General features: G+C 34.1%; 1 protein-coding gene across 1 annotated transcript; it reads left to right on the plus strand.

The window, feature by feature from the left end:
* The first annotated feature begins 1,377 nt into the window (after positions 1-1,377).
* On the plus strand, positions 1,378-2,914 carry LOC145575216 (uncharacterized). Its single transcript, XM_081633115.1, has 3 exons — positions 1,378-1,458; positions 2,096-2,233; positions 2,615-2,914. Exons 1-3 carry the CDS (start codon positions 1,378-1,380, stop codon positions 2,912-2,914), a joined length of 519 nt encoding a protein of 172 aa, XP_081489241.1.
* The last annotated feature ends 20,527 nt before the right edge of the window (positions 2,915-23,441 follow it).

The raw sequence follows: 23,441 nt of genomic DNA on the forward strand, positions 1-23,441 counted from the left end.
AACAGAAAGAGGAAAAGTGGAAACATATTAAATTGGTTTGTGGCCAAGTCTGAGATGCCACTGTTTTGTATTATTGACATTTTGATCAGTTTTGGAGGAAGCCGCCATCACCTTATAGATAGAAGAATTGGAACCTATAGACTGATGTAGAGAATCAATCAAGTAGTACAATCCTTTCTCCAGTCTACCAAGGGTACGAGTCTGCATTGAAATATTCTGAAGAATACCAGCATCATCAGAGAATATGGTTGTACATTTCATATCCATTCAAAGTTTAGGGATGGATATTAAGTTGAACTTAAAGTCAGCCACATAAAGAACATCTTTTAGTATGATTTCTTTAGTTATTTTAACATTTCCTTTGTGTATTATATGCACTCTTTTTCCATCTGGCACAATTCAGAAATTATCATCTTTAATAAACTCAGACCAAGTTATGAAGACTGATCTACCATGGCTTATATGATTTGTTGCCCCATATTCAATAATTATCCAAATATTTGTTTTATAGGATAATAAGAAAAGTTTACCTGTAACATTAGCTGATTTTTCAATGTGAGAAGAGCTTGAAGGAGTATTCTGCTCAAGAGTATGCTTCTGTTTGGCTAAGATATCCTTAATGTGCTATGCTTGATCTGAAGCTATCACCATCCTTCCTAGCTCATTAATGGTATAGTTAGGATTTGAACTCTATGCTACATGTCCTAAAACCTGTTCTTGTTGACTACAAAAGCCATTGCATCCTCTAAAACTATTACATTACTCTTTCTAGGATCTTTGAACAACTGCTTAGGCTTCTCCTCTTGCATAAGCAGCCTGTAAGCATGTGATAGTGCTGACAGTGGTTGCATCAACAGTATGATACCTCTTAAAACCTCAAAGCCATCATTCAACTTCATTAAGAACTATACCAGACATTTGTCCTGCTGCGACTTCAACAACCTCTGAGCAATGTTGCAAGTACAATTTGTACAATAATGTACAAGCAAAGGATCTACATCATCAAGTGATCCCACATTCGTTTGAAGTTAGTTTAAACGTGGAAACACTATAAGTTCCTTGCTTTGTTTTAGTAATAGCAAGCTTATTCTAGAGCAAACAAGATTGTACCAAATGAAGCACCATACCTCGCTTCAAGATTCACCCAGATTTCTCTTGCTGTACTAAAATGCAGAATACTCCTAGCCATATTATGATCTAAGACTCCAAGAATCCATGAAGTGATCATACTATTACATCAATCCCAAGCTCTCAACAACACAAAAGTAGGATATGGTTTAGCAATTTAACCATCAACAAAACCTAACTTGTTCTTAGCAGAAAGGCTGATTAACATAGACCTCTTCTAGTCAGTATAACCATTAACATCAAATTTCTATGAAACAAGCTTCATACCATGATTATCTGACGGATGCAAGTAAAAAGGTGAAGCAGGATCCTAAGAAGGATCTATTGGAGGTGTTTGATGATTACCAGATGTCATTACTTCAACAGAGAAATCAAGCAACTAATTCCAAAAAGAATAATTAATAGGAAATTCTAGGTTATGTGAATTTATGTGAACAAACTCAATCAACCAGCCTAACGAAAGCAACTACTTTAACTAGCTCAATTTCGGAAAAATTAAGGCACGAAGTAGTTAATCCAAAAAGAATTAGCTGAAGAAGAAGGTGAATTTAAGAAGAGTAGACAACAAAATTGAAGATCGAAGGAAGGAAGAACAACGAAAAACTATCAAAGCACAAATATAGCCAAGAACACGAACAATCGCATAAGACAGAAGTCTCAATGATGTATGCAAGCTCTGAAACCATTTTAGAAGGTGAAAAAGGGCTTAATATTTTAGTAATGATCTAGAAAGCCTCAATTCGTCATTAGAGCTTTAGAGAGAGAAAAATAGAGAAAATATTGATAGAAGATTTTGTATTAAATTAAGGAATAATGAGGAGGTTATAGAGTATATAAATGAGGAGAGAAGAAGCTACTAGTAGAATTAGAATAATGAATCAGTTATTACACTAGGTAACTGTGAATCGTCAAGGTTTTTTCTGATAAGGAACAATTGGCTCTTTGTTTGAGATATGTTGGTAAATAGGGAGAAGTGTGTGAAAGATTTCTTGGTGTTGTGCATGTTTCTAATACTACTTCCTTGACTCTTAAAGCTGCTATTGAGTCATTACTCATGGAGTATTCTTTAACTTTCTCTCAAGTTCGGGGTCAGGGCTATGATGGGGCAAGTAATATGCAAGGTTCAATAAATGGTCTCAAAACTTTAATATTGAATGAATGTAAACAAGCATACTTTGTACATTGCTTTGCTCATCAACTTCAGTTGACACAAGTTTCCCTTGCTAAAAAAAATTCAGATTGTGCTTGGCTATTTGTTGATATACTTGCACCTCTCTTGAACTTTGTGGGAGGTTCACCTAAGAGGAAAGAATTTCTTTGAGAAAAACAAGCTGACCAAGTTGTTGAGGCATTATCCTTAGGTGAAGTTGAATTAGGAACTGGTTTGAATCAAGAACGTGGCTTAGGTAGACCTTGTGACACTCGTCAGGGGTCTCACTTTAAAATAATTTTGAATGTGCTTGATTTATATCCTACAATCTTGAAGTCACTTGATTCCATTGCTGAAGTTTCTGATACACTTGATTCAAATAAAGCACAATCTATCCCACATTTGTTGATGTCATTTGATTTTGTATTTGTGGCACATTTGATGGTTGCTGTATTTGGGATTACAAATGAGTTGAATGTGGCTTTGCAAAAACATGATCAGGATATTGTAAATGCAATGGAAATGGTTGATGTAACCAAGTTTAATCTGCAAAAGTTGAGAGATGAAGGATGGGATTCTCATTTGGAGGAAGTTACTTCTTTTATGGATAAACATGGAATTGAGGTTCCTAATTAATATGGAGGGGAGATATCATGTTCCCGGGAGAAGAATGTATAGAGGTAATGGCCTACAAGTGACAAATCTTCATCATTTTCGGGTTGAAGTTTTTATTAGTGTCATTGATCTTCAACTACAAGAATTGGAAAATAGATTCCCAGAGGTAAGTAAGGAACTACTTGTATGTATGTCTTACTTTAATCCCACTAATCGTTTTGCTTCATTTGACAAAAATAAATTGATTCAACTTGCCAAATTTTATCCTAATGAATTTCAGAGTAATAAATTGAAATTTTTTGGTTATTCTCTTGATAATTTCATCGTTGTTATGAGAAATGATGAGAGGTTTTGGAATTTGAAGAGTCTTAGTGAGCTTTCCGTGAAACTTGTTGAGACGGGAAAGCATGAAACCCATGAACGAGTGTATTTGCTTTTGAAGTTGGTTCTAACACTACCCGTTGCAACGACAAGTGTAGAAAGGGTATATTCGGGAATGACGCAAGTGAAAGATAAATTGTGTAATAGCATGGGAGATCATATGTTCAATGATTGCTTAGTTACTTATATAGAGCGAAATATGTTTTTGAATGTTGACATAAATGATATTATAGAACGATATCAAAACATGAAAACTCGTAGAGAGCAATTGTAATTTCTTTTGTTTGATTGTAATATGGATATTTATTACTTTTGGAATGTAATTTTTTTTTATTATTAGCTTTTTTAATATTCTTGCATTAATTATTAGTTAGTAGTCGGTGGTGACCTAACACCCAAAAAATCCTGGATCCGCCACTGTAGGTGAGTCGTCAAGGTTATTACAACTAACCTTATTTAGTTATTGTTGTGCTGACGTGGATTTCCACTTTCTTCTTCAATTGATACTTTAACAATATATATCCACTTTTGTGAAGCATACAAGTATTTGATAATAATGTGTACGGTATAAAACAAAAGCAAAATATTTGTGAGTATTAAATGAAGAGAAAAAGATAGAGATGCATATGATGGAGAATTGGAGAGAGAGGGAGAGAAAAAATAACTTAAAAAAGGAAAGAAAACATTTATTGCTTTTATTTGCATATAATGTGGGGTGTACGTTGCTATATGCATCCCTTAGGACTGCATATAAGCAATTACTCCATCCGTCTCCAAAATTTCGATCCTTTTGGGTTGATTTTGCGGTTATTAAGAAAATTAAATAAAAAATTAAATAAAAACATATTGGAAAGATAAATTTACATGGGGTTTGTTAAAAAGTAGAGAGATAAAGTATTAAAAATACATGAAAAAACAAAATTGTATATAGGGAAACTAATTTTGCACAAATATTGTTGTAAATTGGTGGGTATTTTAATGCAAATGGGTTGATCATTTTGGGACTAAAATTAGGCCAAAAGGGTCGAAGTTTTGGGAACGGAGAGAGTAATATGCTTCTTTTTTTTAGTATTAAATTGGAAATTTGTCGATAATTTACAAATAAAAAGGTGTAATAAATGTTAATGTCTATTCTTTCTACTTTTACCTTCTTATGAGGGTTGCATATAACTTTTTCCTACAATGTGTAACATCCATTTTAAATACATGTTGCACGTAATACAAAACGGAGATCGTACAAATATTGAGCTCATATATTAACTATGTGTACAGGTGGAGTTTTCCCGCAAAACTTAAGGCACGATGACAACCACAATGAAGTTTACAAGCCAAAGCTTATGCTCCGGCTACTCGAAGCAAACTGTACGGATATCTTTGAATATGATTCAAAGGGCTTAAATGCTCTAATGAGAGCAGCACGGTATGGTCGTGTCCTCCTCGTCAATCATATTTTAGCAAAATACTATCAATCAATGGACTGCCAGGACTCGAAAGGAAAGAGTTTTTTGCACCACTTGCGATTAAGGATAGCTGACCTTAATGCAAGAGACAAAGATTATACGCTTTTCATATGCAAAGAAATCCTAGCATTACCTGGAGTTGATGCTCTCATATTCGGGCGAGACAAAGATGGAAATACACCATTACATTTGGCCATTATTGATCGAGATTTTGATCTCGCGCAGTTAATCCTTCAAAGATTTATTATCAAGGATACAGATTCAAACCTCGAAGAGTCCAGTGCAAGGAAAGAGTTAATTTTGAGCCTCAGGAATAATGAGGGAAAAACAATTTTTGACTTGATTACGTCTGCACCCAAACCAGAAATTCCTCCAAATATTGTATGTACAACGAACTAGTTTTATGTAATAGAGCAACTTTGAACCTCTTTTTTTTAACATGTACGTATTGTAATGATTTACTCCGTATTTGCTTTGTAGAAAAAACTCATGGAACAGGCTATAAGGGGAAGAGTACTAGATGAGAAACTTCGCGAAGCAGCAGCAAGTGGGAATCGGGATGTGTTCAAACAACGAACCGGTACGTAACGCGGTCCACAATAATATAAAAAATTCATGCACTTTTTTTTTTTTTTTTTTTTTTTTTTTTTTGGTTTAACACTTTGATTTATGTAGAGTTCAATTTTTTGTTATAATATTATAATACTGTCTCTATATATATACATGATGCGTGCACTAGTTTAAGAAACCATTTTTTATGATTGTCTTACACGGATTTTTGATCCAAAACATGTTAAATTTATAATATCAAATGAGAGAAATACTACCTTAAATAATTTTAGTGCAGTTATAAATATTACCACCTCATTAACAAATTACATCAAATTCGTTACTCCGTAATTGAGAGTTTTTTATTTTATGTTTTTATTTTTGTTTGCAGAAGTATGAAATCTTAATCCACACTTTTTTTTTGTGGTCTTATATTTGCGGATTAAGTACTTTTGAAAGTAAGTAGGGAAAGGTAAGAGATCTTATTTCAAGGTTGGAAAGTGTAATGTTTCTCATCATTAGAGCAAGTTTAGCCTCAATTTTTAACACTTGAGGTGACATCATCATTTTGAGTCTTAAGAGTTATGCTTAAAACTTTTCTCATTTTTCTTCTTAAATCACAAACAAGTCTCAAGTCGAGTCTTGAAATTTCAAGACTCAATTTAAGACTTGAGATTGGGACCCACCTCACTTTTATTTTTATTATTATTATTATTATTATTATTTATTTATTTATTTATTTTTCTTTTACACTTTTCTACATATAATATGTCATATATTTGAATTTTAGGGCTAAATTGATAAATTTGTGCAAGTCTTAGTAAGTCTTAACAAGAATTTGATGACATCATTTCAATGGGGACCACAAAAAATGATGTCACATCCAAGTTTTAAGATTTAGGCCTAAACTTGCTCTTAAATCAACTAAGCTTAGCTTAATGACTCAAAAAACATACAACCTTTGTTCTTGAAAATTGTTTGCGATTAATTGACGTACAACTTAATGTAATTAGCTAGTGAGAGAGTTGATGTCGTGAGTGGGTATAAAGAAAAAATGTGGAAAAAGTAAGAGAAATATAAAAAAATATATGGACGTAAATACAAAGTTAAAACGAAAAATGAGTATGTAAAAAGGTGGGTTTTTTTTTTTTTAAATATTTGTTTTTGTTCTACCTAGTTCACCCTTAAGGCTAATCTGGATTAAGAGATTAATTATGGGTGTGGTTAGGTATATAGTATAAGAAGATAAAGTAGGAAAAAGTACTACTACCTCCGTTATATATTATTTGCAACGATTTGATATAAAGTAAAGAGGAAAAATGTCTAATTGTTGCAAATAATATGATACGGAGGTAATATGTATAAGATAATAAATGGGAAGATGTTACCAAAATTGAAAGAATTAAAGTTTAAAATAAAATATAAAAGTACATTTAGGAGTGGACTAAAGAGGAATGCATAAAACACTTTTAAAAATGGAGGTAATAAAAATAACGTAGAAATTAAGAGATGTCAATTCAGGTATTTAAGTTGGATTCGAGTCTAGTAAAATCATGTCTTGGGTTGAATAAGGTATAAGGTTATATCAGCTCAATCTAGCCTCTAGATCAGGTTCAGATTCGAATAGGATCAATCTTGGTTCAAGTGATTTTGGGTCATTTACCTTTTCAAGTGTAGTTCGGGTTCGATTCAAGTCAAATTCAGGTCGAATTCAATTTCAGATTAGGATTGGGTAGTGTCAAGTCAGGTTTAGGTGAGTTAATAGCTAGCAAATTCGAGTTTGAGTTATGGTTGGGTCAGATAATTATCAAGTCCAATCTTTAAATTCAAACCATTCTTAAGTTTGTATCAAGTTTAAGTTGGATCAATATCGGCGTGATCATCAAGTTGAACCTTGAACCTATATAATTACGTCTTCTATAATTTGATGAAGCATTATGAAGATTTTATTAACCCTATATAATAAAGAACAAGAGGTACACATTTACATATATAATCCGAACAAATTGTACAATACTGCGATTTATCATTGTAAACCAGTGGCGGATCTAGGGGGTACACAGAGGTACAATTGTACCCCGATTCTCAAAAAAGAAAAAAAAAGTTAAGAAAAGAGACCAGTTTTCTGAAATAGGTGGTCTAATGTTTGAGCTAAAACTTTGTCAGCTGATGCGGCTAAAAACACGTAATCAAAGAGACCGGTTTTGTGTAAAAACTGGTCTCTTTTATGTACCAAGTTTTTTTTTCCCGTTTTTAAAAACCCAATTTTAATCTTTTCTTAAATTTTATTTTAAACAAACCCAATTTTCATCTCTTTTGTTTACCATTGTATTATTTATATACTTGTACGTATTTGTATTTTTTTAATAGACTTGTACTTCATTTACAATAATTTTATGAGGTATTCATTCTTTACTTTCTTTTCCTTAGATCTTTATTGTAAGAAAATGTTTCTTAATTAAAATTTTGACTTTTATAAACAAATAATATACAGTATATTATAATGGTCATTGGTATAATTTAATTTTTTTTTTCCTTAAAAAAATCAAGATCCAATACTATTGATTGTAAATACTTTTATTTACACTATACTTCACATATAGTACTAAACATGGGCACGGGCCGTGCCGGGCTGGGGGCCGTGCCGTGCCGGCTCCGTGGCGGGCCGTGCCGTGCCGTGCCTGAAATTGGCACACCCCAGCCCACAGCACGGCCCACGTGCCTAGCGGGCCGTGCCGTGCCGGGCCGCGGGCCAAACCGTGCCTACCTTAATTTTTTTTTTTTAAAAAAAAAAATAAAATGTTAAAAAAAACGAATTAAAAACAAAAATGCATATAATAAAAAAAAATACTAGTGCGATAATCCGAAAACACAAAAAATTGAAGAATAACTTATTTTATTATATGACGGTAGCCGGTACGAATGTACGATAATTCAATAATACAAAATTACAAAATAAGTAATGATAATTAAAAATCGTACAATAGTGTATGAATATTGAATAATTTCATTTATTATACGGAATACGAAGTTCGATAATACAAAAAGAATACAATAGTGTATAATGTAAATATGTAATCATGTAATTATTATTGGTCGTCTTCGTCTTCGCCTTCGTCTTCATCTTCGTCTTCGTCTCCTAGAGGTTCAAGGTCATCCGCCAATTGAGTGGATTGAGAAGTATGAGAACTAAAAGAAGTCGACGTTCCTTCATCGTCGTCGTTTTGTGCATAAGTACGATCTTGAGAACGAGTTTCGGCATCCAACCAATCCTTGAAGCAAACACACATTTCAAGTGTTTCGGGTTTTAGTCTTGTTCTTCTATCGTCTAGAACACTTCCCGACGCACTAAAAGCTCTTTCGGAAGCAACGGAAGAGACTTGGATAGCAAAAATATCACGAGCCATTGCTGACAAAATTGGATGTTTCACGGCTTGTGATTTCCACCAATCGAGGATGTCGAGGCCAAACTTCTCTACATCGTCCATGCCTTTCATGAAGTCGTAACTTAAGTACATTTGCAACTCCGAAACATCGCTTTGTGTTCTCCTAGATGATGATGATTCTGTACCTGAATACTTAGACATCAAGTTAGCAGCTTGTGCAAATAAACCTTTGGCCCGTTTACTTACATTTTTGGATGTTTGAGAAGGGGCAAATCGAGACACGGTTCCATATTTACTTTCATAAACATTATATAAATTAAAAAAATCATCCGTCACCTTATTCTTAAAAGTTTCAACATCATCTTCAAAATTCATGTTACTATAATAAATATCAATTAATAAAAAGGTGCCATCATATTTTTGTCTAGGATCTAAAATAGAAGCAAAAATATAAATCATAGGAATATCGGTGTAATATTTACGCCATTTATCCTCCATGGATGGAAGATATCCACGATAAACATGTTGTGATCGGTGTTCCGCAAAAAGTTGTGCAAGTAAACATGCATTGCTAAGAAAAGAATGAGCACAAGGATTATATACAGAAGAAAAACAATGTGTCATACCATATAGTAATTGTAAAAACTGCATATATTTTTCACAATTAGCCCAATCATCTTCAAGTAAAGCATTTTGTGGAAATTTCATATTATAAAAAAGTGTTAAATGAACCTTGTACTCGATTGCCCGACTCAACATTTCATAGTTGGAGTTCCACCTAGTTGGACAATCCGGTGCTATTTTTATGGTTTTTATCCGTTGTTGCCTGCAAAAACCTTTCCATTCTTGATATCTCATGTTAGAGCTATTAATAGTGCAAATAGCATTCCTTATTTTGTGATAAAATGGACCAATTGCTTGTGTTGCATCCTTCACACACAAGTTAAGAACATGACAAATGCATCTAACATGAAGTGCATCTCCATCTAATATAACATCGTTCAATTGGGATTTGACCAAATTCGCACTATATGTCATAGAAGTTGCATTATCGAAAGTCATAGACATGATTTTATCCCTAAGACTATATGCATCAATAGCTTCCATTAAATGATGTGAAATGTTAAGACCGGTATGAGGGTATTCAAGCATTTTGAAATGAATGATGCGTTTTTGTAACATCCACTCATTATCTAACCAATGACAAGTAACACATAAATAGTGAAGTCCGTACCCACCATCCCATGCATCGGCGGTTAAAGAAACTCTACTAGGAAGATTAGCTAATTCATTTACTAATTTCAATTTGTACTCTAGATAAGTCTTCATGGCAGCAGATCGAACGATTTTTCGGGAGATTTTTTTATGTTTTGGTTGTAGTGCTCGGTTAATATAGTTGTTGAAGGCATCATTTTCGGCGAAAAGAAAAGGTTGTTCTGCATGTACAATCATTCTCCCAAGTTCATCCCTATCTCTCTCGTAATTGTAAATGAAACCTTGTGGATGGAATTGAGAAATTTTAGGTTGGGTTGGATCACTAGATGGTCCACCACATTTTTTTGTATGTCTAGTAAGGTGTCCCGTCCCTCCCTTGGTATCAGCCGAGAAAATTTTACCACAAGTCCGACACTTGCATTTTTTTCCATCTTTACTTAATTGATAATGTGCCCAACATTCACTCTTTCTGTTGGTTTGAGCAAAATCCTCTTCGGTACACCACTCTAATATGTTAGGATTTTGGGTGGATGGTTCACTCGACCCGGAGGCTTGTGTTTGGCTACCTTGGGAAGGAGGAGGAGGAGGAGGAGGAAAAGGAAATTCATATTGTTGAAATTGGGTTTGTTGAAATTGGGTCCAAGGAGCCATATCATCCATTTGTTCTTGCCCTCCCGTGTTTTGGGGATGAAAGAAAGGGGTGGAAGTGTTTGGAAAGGGCATGTTAGAAGAGGGAAAGGGCATGTTAGGGGGGGCATAGACATTGAAGTGTTTGGGTTTGGTGATTCCCTACGTTTTGACTTGGCTTTTCTAGAGGAAGAGGAAACGTTTTTGTTTGATGCCATGATTAATTAATAATAATAACACAACTAACAATAACAAAGTAACAATTAACAACAATGAGATCAATGAGAATTAATTAGTAAGTAGTTTTTATATAAATTAAATTTTCAAAAATAATTATAATAATAGTAGATTACTTGGATCAATGAGATCCCAGGTAGGAGAGGTTAGGATCGACGTTGTCCAGAACCCAAATCCCGCCTTAGACAGATTTCAACAATCCAAATAACCCACAATTAAAATAGAAAGTAGTTTTTATATAATTAAGTAGTTCCAAGAATACAATAATAATAATAATAATAATAATAATAATAATAATAATAATAATAATAATAATAATAATAATAATAATAATAATAATAACAATAACAATAATAATAACAATAACAATAACAAATTAAAATAAAGTTGAGTTAGATCTTACAATGACGCTTCAATGCTTTCCCAAATTTATAATTTCTCGAACTTATAATTTCCCGAATTTTTAATTTCCCGAATGTAAATATAACAATTTTTTTTTTTTTTTTTGGTAGTAGACTAATAAAAGTAATAATAGTAAAAATGTAAAATTTATAAGAGAGTAGGAATTTTTTTTTTCTTTTCACAAAAGAGAGGAAGATTGTATGATTTGTAGGAATTTGAGAATTGAGAATTGAGAATTTGGGAGTAAGAAAATTAGAGAATAAGAGAGAAGAGATGAGTTGATGAATTGTGAAAATTTTGGAGGAAAATATGAGGTATTTATAGGGGATTTGGGTGGGAAATTGGGTGGAAAAGTAGCCGTTTATAGCTGTTGGAAAACGACCATAAACGGCTACTTTCCAACGGCCATAAGGCACGGGCCGTGCCTGGCCGTGCCACGTGCCGTGCCGGCGGGTCGTGCCACCGTGCCGGCCCACGTGCCGTCCACCGTGCCACCCGCCGTGCCACGGGCCGTGCCCGTGCCAGACCCAGGAATTTTGTTCACGGCACGGCCCACGGCCCACAGGTGGGCCGCCGTGCCGTGCCGGAGTCGTGCCGGGACCGTGCCGCCCGCGTGCCGGCATGGCCCGTGCCCACCTTTATATAGTACTAACTAAAATGTACTATGTAAAAAAAAAAAAAAAGAAAAAAAGAAAAAAAAAAGGTGTGATTAATCATATGGAACTAAATTAAATTGTTATATTATTGGTTTTGGTTTATTTGCCTCAATATACGTTGTTAATATTGGAAATAAAAACTCAAAGTTTATATGGCAAACAAATAATACTCCATAAATAATTAAAGTATATTTGAATAGGTTTAATTTCCTTACCCCCATTACTTAATTCTTGGATCCGCCATTGTTGTAAACAAATTAAACTCAAGATTTATTTGGTTTAATTTGTTTCGGGTGATTTTGGTAAAAGCAGGCCAGATCATGTTGAAATCTACTTTTTATGTTTGTTTGGTCAATGGAAGGTTAGGTTAATAATGATGAGTTAATGAGTCAAATAAAGCTTGGTTATGGGTCACCACAGCTCGGTTCAATGATATTAGGTTGTGTCGAGTTATAGTCATAAATTTTGGGTTCTAATTGGGTTAGGTACTTTTTCAGGTTCGGATCGTTGTGAGGTCAAGTTAAATTGGTTGTCAATTATTATTAGATCGAGTGCAGGTTCAGATTTAGGTCATAAAGTATCGGATCAAACTGGTTGTCCGTTAACGTACATTTAGGTCGGGTTTAAGGTCACTAATTTCATCCTATTGTTCGGGTACATATCATGTTTAGATCATTGTCGATTCAGGTCAGGTTCATGGGTTAAGTAAGTTTTTGACAACGCTACGTAGAATGTAGTATACTAGTAGTGTAGTACACTTCCATCCAAACTTCATAACAGCGTACATAATCACCAGATTATGCAATAATGAACTATTCCACTAACGATATGCATAAGTAATCACGTGCTTAAAATTTAGAATCTCTTATCGACTAACTTTATGCATTACTTTAAATAACAGATGCTGCTGCTGCTTTTCTTTCTCAAGACGTCGATGGAAAAAATATTCTTCACATAGCCCTGGAAAATAAACGTGTACCCTTCATTACGGACGCTATTGACAAGTTTCCAAATCTTATCTACCAGAAAGACTGTAATGGTGACACACCATTGCACATCGCTGCAAGGCTACGATCTGATGCAGCATACAAATTGCTGCAGCAATCTCTCCATTATTGGTGTGGTAACTGCAGGGAAGATTACTGGCTAGCTCTTCGTGTGCCACCATGGAAATTAACAAATTCGAGAGGATATACGCCACTTCATGAAGCTGCACACAACTGTAACTACGAGAATTTGGGTATAATGATTCTATTATGTGATACTCTTCGAGTTCTGCCGGAAGCATTGTCAGATGTAAACCAGGAAGATGAGACTGTTCTTCATTTGATTGCAAGATACAGCAAAAAACCTGATGGTAAGCTTCTGCCCTTTTTACTGAATTGACTTTCGGATATACAATTTTTCAAGATCATCTTCCAGTTTTATTGTTCTATTCTCTATGTTTTTTTTTTTTTTTTTTTTTTTTTTTTTTTTTTTGAAAAGGTAAGAAAAATTAAAACATTAAGAACAGTGGCGGATCCAGGATTTCTAGTGAGGGCTAGCATTGAACAATATGGGGAAAAAAAAAACTAGAAACAATAATGATTAAATTAAAAAAGTACTCCATATGTTCTATAAATTACTTTTCTAGTATTTACTTAGCATCTAATATTCTTAACATTAAAAACTACATGGTAATTTATAATAGTATACTATAAATAAAAAAAAATTATAAAGCTATGAAATTATTTTATTTAACATAAATTTTCTTAATTGCTTTACTCATATAAAACTATTAGTAAATATATTACTTATCAAATATGTAATTGAAAGATGCAATTAAAATGGGAAGAATTTCATCTAATAAAGGGGTCAATAAGAGTAATAAGCTATCATTTTATTTGGTATCATGTATGATGTTAAGATATTTAAAAAATAATTAAAATTTGAATATATATTTGTTTTATAATTAAAAAATCATGATTCTACTACTTTATAATTTTTGTAACTTAAATGAAAGCCTTTAGAAAAAATATAATTGGATGAATACAAAATTAATAATGCACACATTGACATATACGTGTAGAAGCAAAAGCCAAAAGAAAAAAAAAAAAAATAAAAAATAAAAAGGTAAGGAAAAAAATAAAAAGATAACTTAAGAGACTTGTTTTTATACATAACCGACTTCTTTAGGCTTAAAAGGGAAGAGCGCATGTCAGGTGTTAATTTGTTGTAACAGCATCAAAGAGACCTGTTATTTGTAAAAACAGGTCTTTATTCAACAGGTTTTTTTTTTTCCCCCTTTTTTTTCAATACTACGTAGGTCCGCCTCTAATTAGGAAGTCTTCCTTCCAAGGGGAATTCCTAATGTATATATATGAGGAGCAAGTTTTGAACATGTGACCTCTAAATAGATCAGTTTACTCCATTATCAACTTAGCTATAATACATTCACCTGTTTTATTTTCTATGTGTTGTAATAATAAGTAACTATAGACTAAAAGCAATATCAGGAATGACACATGTCATCTCTTGATTCCTGACCTTTTTTTTCCGGTAGATTCTTCAAGGAAATAATTTTATACAATAATAAGTCAAAATTTCTTTCTTTAAATTTAAATTAAAATTCTTAACAATAATAATTCTATCCATATACAGTCAACTAATATATTTTTATATATACGTAGTATTTCATATTAGGTATAGTTTTTTGTAAAAAGTGAATAGGTAAATATTATCAAACAATACTACTCTATATTATCTTAGTTTCCAAAAATTCTATCAACTTTTTTTACTTCCAATTTTGTTATTTTTGCAATTATGTTTAATTAAGTATAATTAAATAAAAAATCATTTTGTTAACACATATATATATACACACTTTATTTTCTAATCTTAAAAGTCGTATCAATAATGACGCATCACGTGCGAATACTATCCTTAGAATTATAAATTATAATTTTGTTTTAAATAAAACCTAATACTTTTTTTTTTTTTTTAATTAAGTCTAGTTGTCAATAATCTTGACATTGGTATAGGTATTAAATTCAAATTATATTACTCATTTTTGAATTAGTAATTAGAGTATAATATTTTATAATGTTCAATAGCAAGTCTTTATAAAATTTACTAACAACCAGGCATTGTGCAAGACTTAAACTAGTTGTTATACTAGTTAGGCATCAATTACATAATATTAAAACCAACACAAGGAATCACGTGCTCACTTCCTATGCTATTTTTTCCCTCCAAAGTCAAATTTTTTTTTATTATTATTTTATTCAAATCTTCTTAGAATTAAATTATATTTACCAAAAAAAAACAAGATTCAGATCATTTGTGTTATTAAAAATATGTCGAAACTATCACCAAAATATTATTTCATGTATTATTCCATACATTGCTTATATAATTTTCTAAATTAAATATTTAAATACATTTAGGATCTGTTTATATTTATTTAATTTCAGTTCAGTTCAATTCAGTTCAGCTCTAATCAGTTCAGTTCAGTTCAGCTTCAATTAGTTCAGTTGAGTTCAGTTCACTTCAGCTCTTAATTTCCCTCTCTCATAAAATATTTATTTCAGCTCAGTTCAGTTCAGTTCAGTACAGTTCAGCTCCAATCAGTTCAGTTCAGTTCAGCTCACTTCAGTAAATGTGAACAGGCCCTTAAATTTATACGTAAAAATGACAATTTTGTCAGCAAAATTTACTATCATCACCTTAAAAAAAGATTATATTAAATATGATTAAAAAATAAATATTATTAAATTTTTAACAAAGTGTATTACATGGTGGATCACATAGTGAAATACATACACTAAAGATAACATTATAAACGATACATACGAAACTTCGCTATGTAAATATGTAAGTAATGATTTATTTTTATATTTATTTGATTATGTAATGTTGTACTTTTTTCTTATAGAAAATATAGAATCTGTGCTTTTTTTGTGTGCTGGCTATATCGTGTAGGCGGGGTTATTTATTCAGGGGTTATATATTTAGAGGTTACTCAGTCGGTCATGGGTTACTCATTTTGGGGTTATTCAATAGGTTAACGCTTTTTCGTCGGGGTTACTTATTCTAAATTTACTCAGTCATTTAGCGCGAGTATTCCCTGAATAAGTAACCCCTGACGACCAACCGAGTAACCCTGGATATGTAATCTTATAATAATTAACCTCAGCCACACGGTATGACCATTCACATATAAAAATTTGTGATAATATTAGGAAAACCATAGTGTTATTCCAAGTTTTAAAAGTCAAGTAAATGTATTTATTTTGTCAAAGGTTGACATACAAAATTGAGTATTAATGGACAAAACATATTATATTCCTTTTATTGTTGTATAAGGTGTATAGTAATTTTGTTGATGTTGTACTCAAAATTTCATGTATATTTTTACATAAATAATCCTTGATGTATATTTTTGCATAAAAAGGTTGATATATGTTATTTAGCTCTATAAATTCAATTAATACTAGGACTTTTTGTCTTAACTATCTATTATAAAATCTTTTTTTTTTTTTTTTTTTTTTTTTGCGAGAAACTACATGACAAATTAGATTGAACGACTAGACTTTCTCATTCACATGTGAAGAATATATATAGTTACAAAATATATTCATACTAAAAAGATTAGGAATAAGATAGAATATTAACATAACTAGCTAGAAAATCTAAAGATATTATACAATATTCCTAATTATTATCTTAACATCCCCCATCAAGATGGAGCATGTAGATCTCGAATGCCCATCTTGTCAAGAAAAAACTCAAATTGCGCCTTTCCCAAGGCTTTTGTAAAAATATCTGCCAATTGAATTTTCATGGAAACATACGATGTCTTTATCACACCTCCTTTTAATTGCATCTCGAATAAGATGAAAATTCACTTCAATATGTTTTATCCTCTCATGGAACAACGGATTATTAGCAATATGAAGTGCTGATTGACTATCACAAAACATACTCATACCTTGCTTATATTCCACACCCAAAGCTCAAAGTAATTGTTTCAACCATTTCAACTCAAATGTCAACCCTACCATTGACCTATACTTTACCTCTATGGAGTTTGTAGAAACGGTGTGTTGCTTCTTAGTCTTCTAGGACACAGGAGACATCCCAAGTAATACGAACCAACCAGTCAACGTTCTACGAGTCAAGGGACAACTTGCCCAATCCAAGTCACACCATCCTTCCAACTAGAGAAAACTATCAGATCTCAATACGATGCCTTGACCCAGACATTTCTTCAAATATCTTACTACTCTCAATGCTGCTTCCTAATGTTCCTTTTTTGGACATTGCATAAATTGTGACAAAATGTGCACCAATTCAAATAAGCCAAATCTGGCCTTGTGACTGCCAAGTATATAAGACGGCCAATCAACCGCCTATATTGTTCACCATCTACGAACTCGTTCCCCTCTGCTAAAGCAAGTTTATTATTTTGCTCCATCGGAAAGTGTGCCGGCTTTGCTCCTAGTAGCCCTGTTTCAAAAATAATATTCAAAGCATACTTACCTTGACACACATCATGTTTACTACGTGCCAATTCTAGCCCCAAAAAAATATTTCAAGGTTCCCAAATCTTTCATTATAAAACATTCATTCAAATATGCTTTAAAATTCTCCAATGCAAATGTATTATTTCCTGCAATTATCATATAATCTACATAAATAAAGACACTCAGCAGCATACCACCCTTCGAAAGAGTGAATAAATAATAGTCAGAGTATGATAGTTTAAATCCATATTTCTTCAAAGTTGTGGACAATTTTTCAAACCAACATCCAGGAGCTTGCTTCAATCTGTATAAGGACTTCTTCATCTTGCAGACTTTATCTGAATTGCCTTTTTGAAATCTCGGTGGTACTTTCATATAAATCTCCTCCTCTAAGTCGCCGTGCAAGAAAGAATTATATACATCCATTTGATGTACATCCCAGTTTTTAATCGCTGCAACTACTAAGAAAGTACGTACCGTAGTCATTTTTGCCACTGGAGCAAATGTTTCATTGTAATCGATCCCTTTTTCTTGATGATTACAAAACACCACAAGTTTTGATTTTAATCTGAGCAACTTGCCTTCCTCATCTCTCTTCTTGGTATATACCCACTTGCTACCAAGTGCTTTCTTTCCTTCTAGAAGTTTTTCTAAACTCCATGTTCCTTGATCCTTGAGTGCTTTGATTTCGGATGCCATAGCAACTCTCCATCCTTTATGTTGCATTGCTTCCTTGTATGATCTAGGAATTCATGCCTCTGTCACTGCAGCAATGTAATTCCTATGTTTTTCTAGAAAAACGATCATAATTAACAAAATATGTTATTGGATAGGGAGAACCTGAGAACGATGATGTCATGGATGAAGATGTGACTTTATTTTTCCAAATGGTGTGTGTAACGCAATCTCGTAATTTCGTCTAAGGAAATTTCACTCTCTTCCCCAGACCCAATTCCTCTTCACCCGTACCTATTCTTACTCCTTCATCCCCCTATCCTCGAGATGCGAAGCCTGCTGTTTGGAGCTGATGTGGCTGACTGCTTGCAATGGGATGGTGATTACTCCCTGAGGTCGTGGCCTACCTTGCGTGACTGGCTGGGGTTGTATCCTGCCCTGCTCCCGTTGGAAATCCAGCATCTAAACCAAACGCAGCAGCTGCGAAGTCCTGCGGGGTGGTTACGGACGCTGGGCTGCCTGTGGGTGCTGGTGGTGCCCATATTACACTCTACTTGATTATTCTCCTACACTCCCACTAAATCTCCACTATTATCTTTTACAAACTCCCCGAATGGGTACACCCTTTTATGAAATTGCACATCTCGAGACACGAATTAATCCTTTGTCTTTAAGTCAAATAGTTGCCATCCCTTTTGCCAAATAGATATCCAAGAAACACACATTTCCTACTCCGAGACTCAAATTTAGCTCCCTTACTTCGTTGATTGTGAGTATAACACAAACAAGCAAATACTCTAATAGAATAATACGATGGAATCTTCTCAAACAACATCTCCTACAGAGTTTTATTTTGAATAACCAAACTGGGAGTTCGATTGATCAAATAACAAGTAGTCAAAGCACATTCTCCCCAAAATTTTATAGGTAATCGTCCCTGAAACCACACAGCTCGAGCAACATTGAGAATATGATGATGTTTTCTCTCTACTCTCCCATTTTGTTGTGGGGTACCCACACAAGAAGACTCAAAAATAATTTCATTTCGAACAAAATAGTTTTGAAGATGATTAAACTCGGTACCATTATCACTCCGAACAGCCTTGATAAGTCTATCAAATAGACACTTAATTAGAAATACAATTAAGAAACGTAGATTCAACCTCTATTTTATTGCGAATTAAATAAGTCCATACACCTCTAGAATAATCACAACAATTATTAAAAAATACCTCGCCCCACACGACAAAGGCACCTTGTATGGACCCCATAGATCAATATGAACTAACTCAAATAAACTACCAGCCTTATTTTCACTAAGAGGAAAGCTATCTCTAGTTTGTTTTTCACGTGGGCATACATCACAAACACTTTTATTTTTTCTGACTAATAAGTTACTCACAGGGGGAAGTAACTTTAACACTTTTTTTGACGAATGTCCCATACGTTGATGCCAAAGATCTACCACACAATCCACTGCTAGAACCTTCACTGCACACCTCAGAAAAAATAAAGTCCATCTCGTCTCTCAACCACGCCAATCACGTCCTCGTCAACTGGTCTTGAATAACACAGATTTTGTTAGTAAATTGAATTGTACATTGTAACTCATCGCTAAGTTGAGTGAAATCACGTTACAATTCAAATTTGGCACAAATAAAACAATATTAATCACCAAACCACCGTCTAAGGTGACCGAACCCAATTGATTTTTATTCACCGTTTGACCATCCGGTAAACCAACCGGACTATTCAGTATTGTCTTGACATGTCTATGAGTGATATGTCATTAGTGACATGATTAAAAGCTCTTGTATCTACAATCCATAATACTCTAGTATTACCTTATAACCGTAGTTGAAGAATATTAATGATTTTTTGTGCTTGTTATGTTGAAACTCCTACAACTCCTTGAGTAGGATTTGTTTGTGAGCATGATGCACTCCCAGAATTAGAATTTGTCCCCCCTTGGACTGCATTAGCACGAGCAGCAGCAGGTGATCCACTCGACGAAGCATTCCCACAACCATAGCTTCCTTTACCTCCACGAGTACTAGAGCCGCCTCTACTACGACCTCGTCCTCCTTTCCGATTCTCATCCCATCCTACCAGGAAACCAATGAGCCCATTTCCATTCCTTTAGCATCCTTGGATTCTCTGAAAGGAGAACAAGAAGTCCATGTCATCCATTCCTTATGCTAATGCGGTTGGGATCATTATGTATGAAATGGTTTGTACTCGACTGGATATTACTCAAGACACATTGGGAAGCCGCACGTAAGGTGGATCCTTCCGTATTTACTGGGTACTTCTAGAACTTGTATTGAGTATGGGAGTAATGGAGATGACTTGATTAGTTATGTGGATTCTGATTATGGTGATGACTTTGATGATTGATAGTCCACTTTGGGGTATGTGTTTTGCCTTGGTGGTTCGACTATTAGTTGGAGGTTGGCATTGCAAGAAGTGACCGCCTTGTCAACAACGGGTCGAAAGCCGAATACATGCCTTTGATGTAGGGGTTCAAAGAAGCCCAATAGCTTGGTGGTTTTGTTGGAGATTTGAGCTCAGTGAAATGTGCTCCTATGATGTATTGTGATGGCCAAAGTGCTATTCACTTGGCTAGAAATAAATTATTTTCATAGGAGGACAAAACACATCGATGTGAGGTATCACTACATTCGAGATACTATTGCTAGTGACAAGGTAGCATTAAGGAATGTGCATACTTCGGAGAATCTGACAGGATATGTTAACTAAGCCATTACTGGTTACAAAGTTTGAGCATTGCTCAAACTTAGTTGGTTGTTAATAGCTATGTTATTTTTTAACATCCTTGTAAGCACCTCTTGTAGGTGTTTTCATCTTTGTTGAAGTTGTTGATAAAATCTGTTGTTTTTCGGATGGTTGTTGTGGTTACTTGACACAACAAGTTATCTTGTCAAGGTGAAGAATTTTTAAAATATAACTCGAAAAACAATTGAGGCTTGGAATATAAGCTAAGTGGATGAATTACTTATGTTAAGCATGGAAGCATTGAATTGGTCAAATTAAATTGGGCATATCTCTCACACTACTTAGATTTTTGAGGTGATTCAAGTTGGAGGAGAAAACTTGTTTCAAGAGATTCCCAATGATAGGTCAAGTAGGAGACCAGCCCCATCTCCGCCCCAGTGGGGCGGGGATGGGTCTCGATTTGGCGGGTGGTGAGGCGGGGATGGGGATAAACCCATACCCGCCATGGGTGATGGGGCGGGGGTGGATTTTAAGTTGTACCCGCCCCATCTCCACCTCATACCCACATCTGTATATCTTTAAAGCAAATTATATACTTTTATGCTATTTTATAAAATAATTACGTGAAATAAAATATAAATTATAATACTTTGTACTACACTTATATTATAAACAAAAATGTGTTTAATATTAAGAAATTTTTTTTTATTATTATAATCCGTATTAATTATGTAGGATTGTGTATTTGAGAGATGGAGATTAGGTGAGTTTTGGGTGGGGATTAGGCGGGTCTTGGTGGGGATGGATATCCAAATGGGGGGTGGAACGGGGATGGTTTTGGAGTTGTACCTTCCAGGACGGGGATGGGGATGAATATTGGACCCGCCGCGGGGATAGGGATGGGGATGGGAAGGCCAACATCTGCCCCGCCCCGCCCCATTGACATCCCTCATTAGCTTAATTCCGACGAGAAACGAGGAAGTCATAGCCATTTTACAACAAGCTATCTGTTCTGAACCGAATAGAGGCTGCACGTCCGTGCTAAATTTGGCATGTCCGTGCAGTTGGAGTTCCAGAAGACCAGTAGCTTCTGGTTTGATTTACCTTGGCTAGCATGTCTGTGCCATATTTGGCGCGTCTGTGCCTACCTGATACTCTGTCAAGATCTGTCTGGGGGTATCAATACCCATTTGGGGTTATTTTATTTATTATCCCTAATTGAGAGAAACACATTTAGAGTTAGGGTTCTTTTTCTGTAAACCCTTGTGCTTTAGAGTGGAAATTAGTGAGAGATTACTCTTGTAAACACTAATTGAAATCAATACAACTATTCTCCTTGCTTTGGGTAGGTTAGTTTTATAGTCTTCAAGTAATTGCTTGAAAGATTTTCCCACCTTCCAATTTCTTGTCTCTTTTACTATCAAATTTCTTAATTGTTCTTTGCTAATTACTTCAATTATCAAACATTTTCTCTAATAGTTCTTCCTCAAAGTATTACTCTATAGTAAATTGGTGGATTTTTAACCCGATTCTCTGGTTTCCCTTGGTAAATTCTCCTTTTCTTGTTTATTTCTTGTTTTCTGTCTTCGTTATTAATAAATGTAATTAATCGCATACAAGCTAGCACTATACATTAAACCTTTAATTTGTTTCTAACCATTGGACAAGGGGGGGGGGGGGGGGGGAGGGACAGCTGTCCCCCTAATTTTAAAAAAATTATCAGTTGAAATACATTATGTTATACCAAATGAGATGGTGCAGCAGTGGTGAGTGAAGTGAGCTTGTGTGCAAGGAATTAGAGTTTGATTCTTCCTTCAAGTATTTTACAATCATTTTTGTTTATTTTATTTTATTTATTTACTTTTTTTTTTTATGTATAAGATAGTATACCGAATTATTCCACTTTTGCTGCAAGTATACAATCATTTGCTGCAATTACACAATCATTTGCTGCAAGTATGTTTTGTTCGATTCCACTTTTTTCTTAACAATTATTTCATATATTTATTTCAATAATTGTAGTTGTAATTTTATATTAACAGCCTAGCTCAAATCATGGTTGTTATTGGGAATTATGATTTATGACAATTATATTTAATTAGCTCAAAGATGGAGGTTACGGAAATGCGCATGTTAAGGTGGATGTGTGGAAACACTTTAAGAGATAGAATCAGAAATGAGGTTATTCGCAAGAAAGTAGGTGTGGCGGGCATTGTAGATACCCGAGGGTGCACCGGTGCGAAGAGTGGAAGAGTGGGACCATGGAGGGATTAAACGAGGAAGAGGGAGACCAAAGATGACTTGGTTGGAAGGAGTGAGGAAGGATATGAAGTGCATGGATTTACGTGAGGATGAAGTTTTGGATCGTAAGGGATGGAGGAGAAAGATTTATGTTGATGACTACACGGAATAATCAAATTTGGTTCATGTTAGCCGACCCCACTTTTGGGATTAAGGCTTTGATTGATTGATTGATTGATATTTAATTAGCTACATCATTTAATGTTCAAATTCTTCAAAAATTTCAAACCTATGCTATATGCTAATATTTCTGGAGGAATAATTGGTATATGATGTTGATTTTTTTGACTAATTATTTTGTACTTTGCATTTTTTGAGTGGTAAAACTTTGACTGTTAGTTTATCTATGTGTTTAAGTAATGATTTTTTTTTCCAACATTTTGTCAAACTATGTGATGTCTATTTTTGCCCCTCGGTTT

Source organism: Chenopodium album, chromosome 13 (assembly GCF_948465745.1).
Source record: "Chenopodium album chromosome 13, dcCheAlbu1.1, whole genome shotgun sequence".
In the NCBI taxonomy this organism is placed as follows: domain Eukaryota; kingdom Viridiplantae; phylum Streptophyta; class Magnoliopsida; order Caryophyllales; family Amaranthaceae; genus Chenopodium; species Chenopodium album.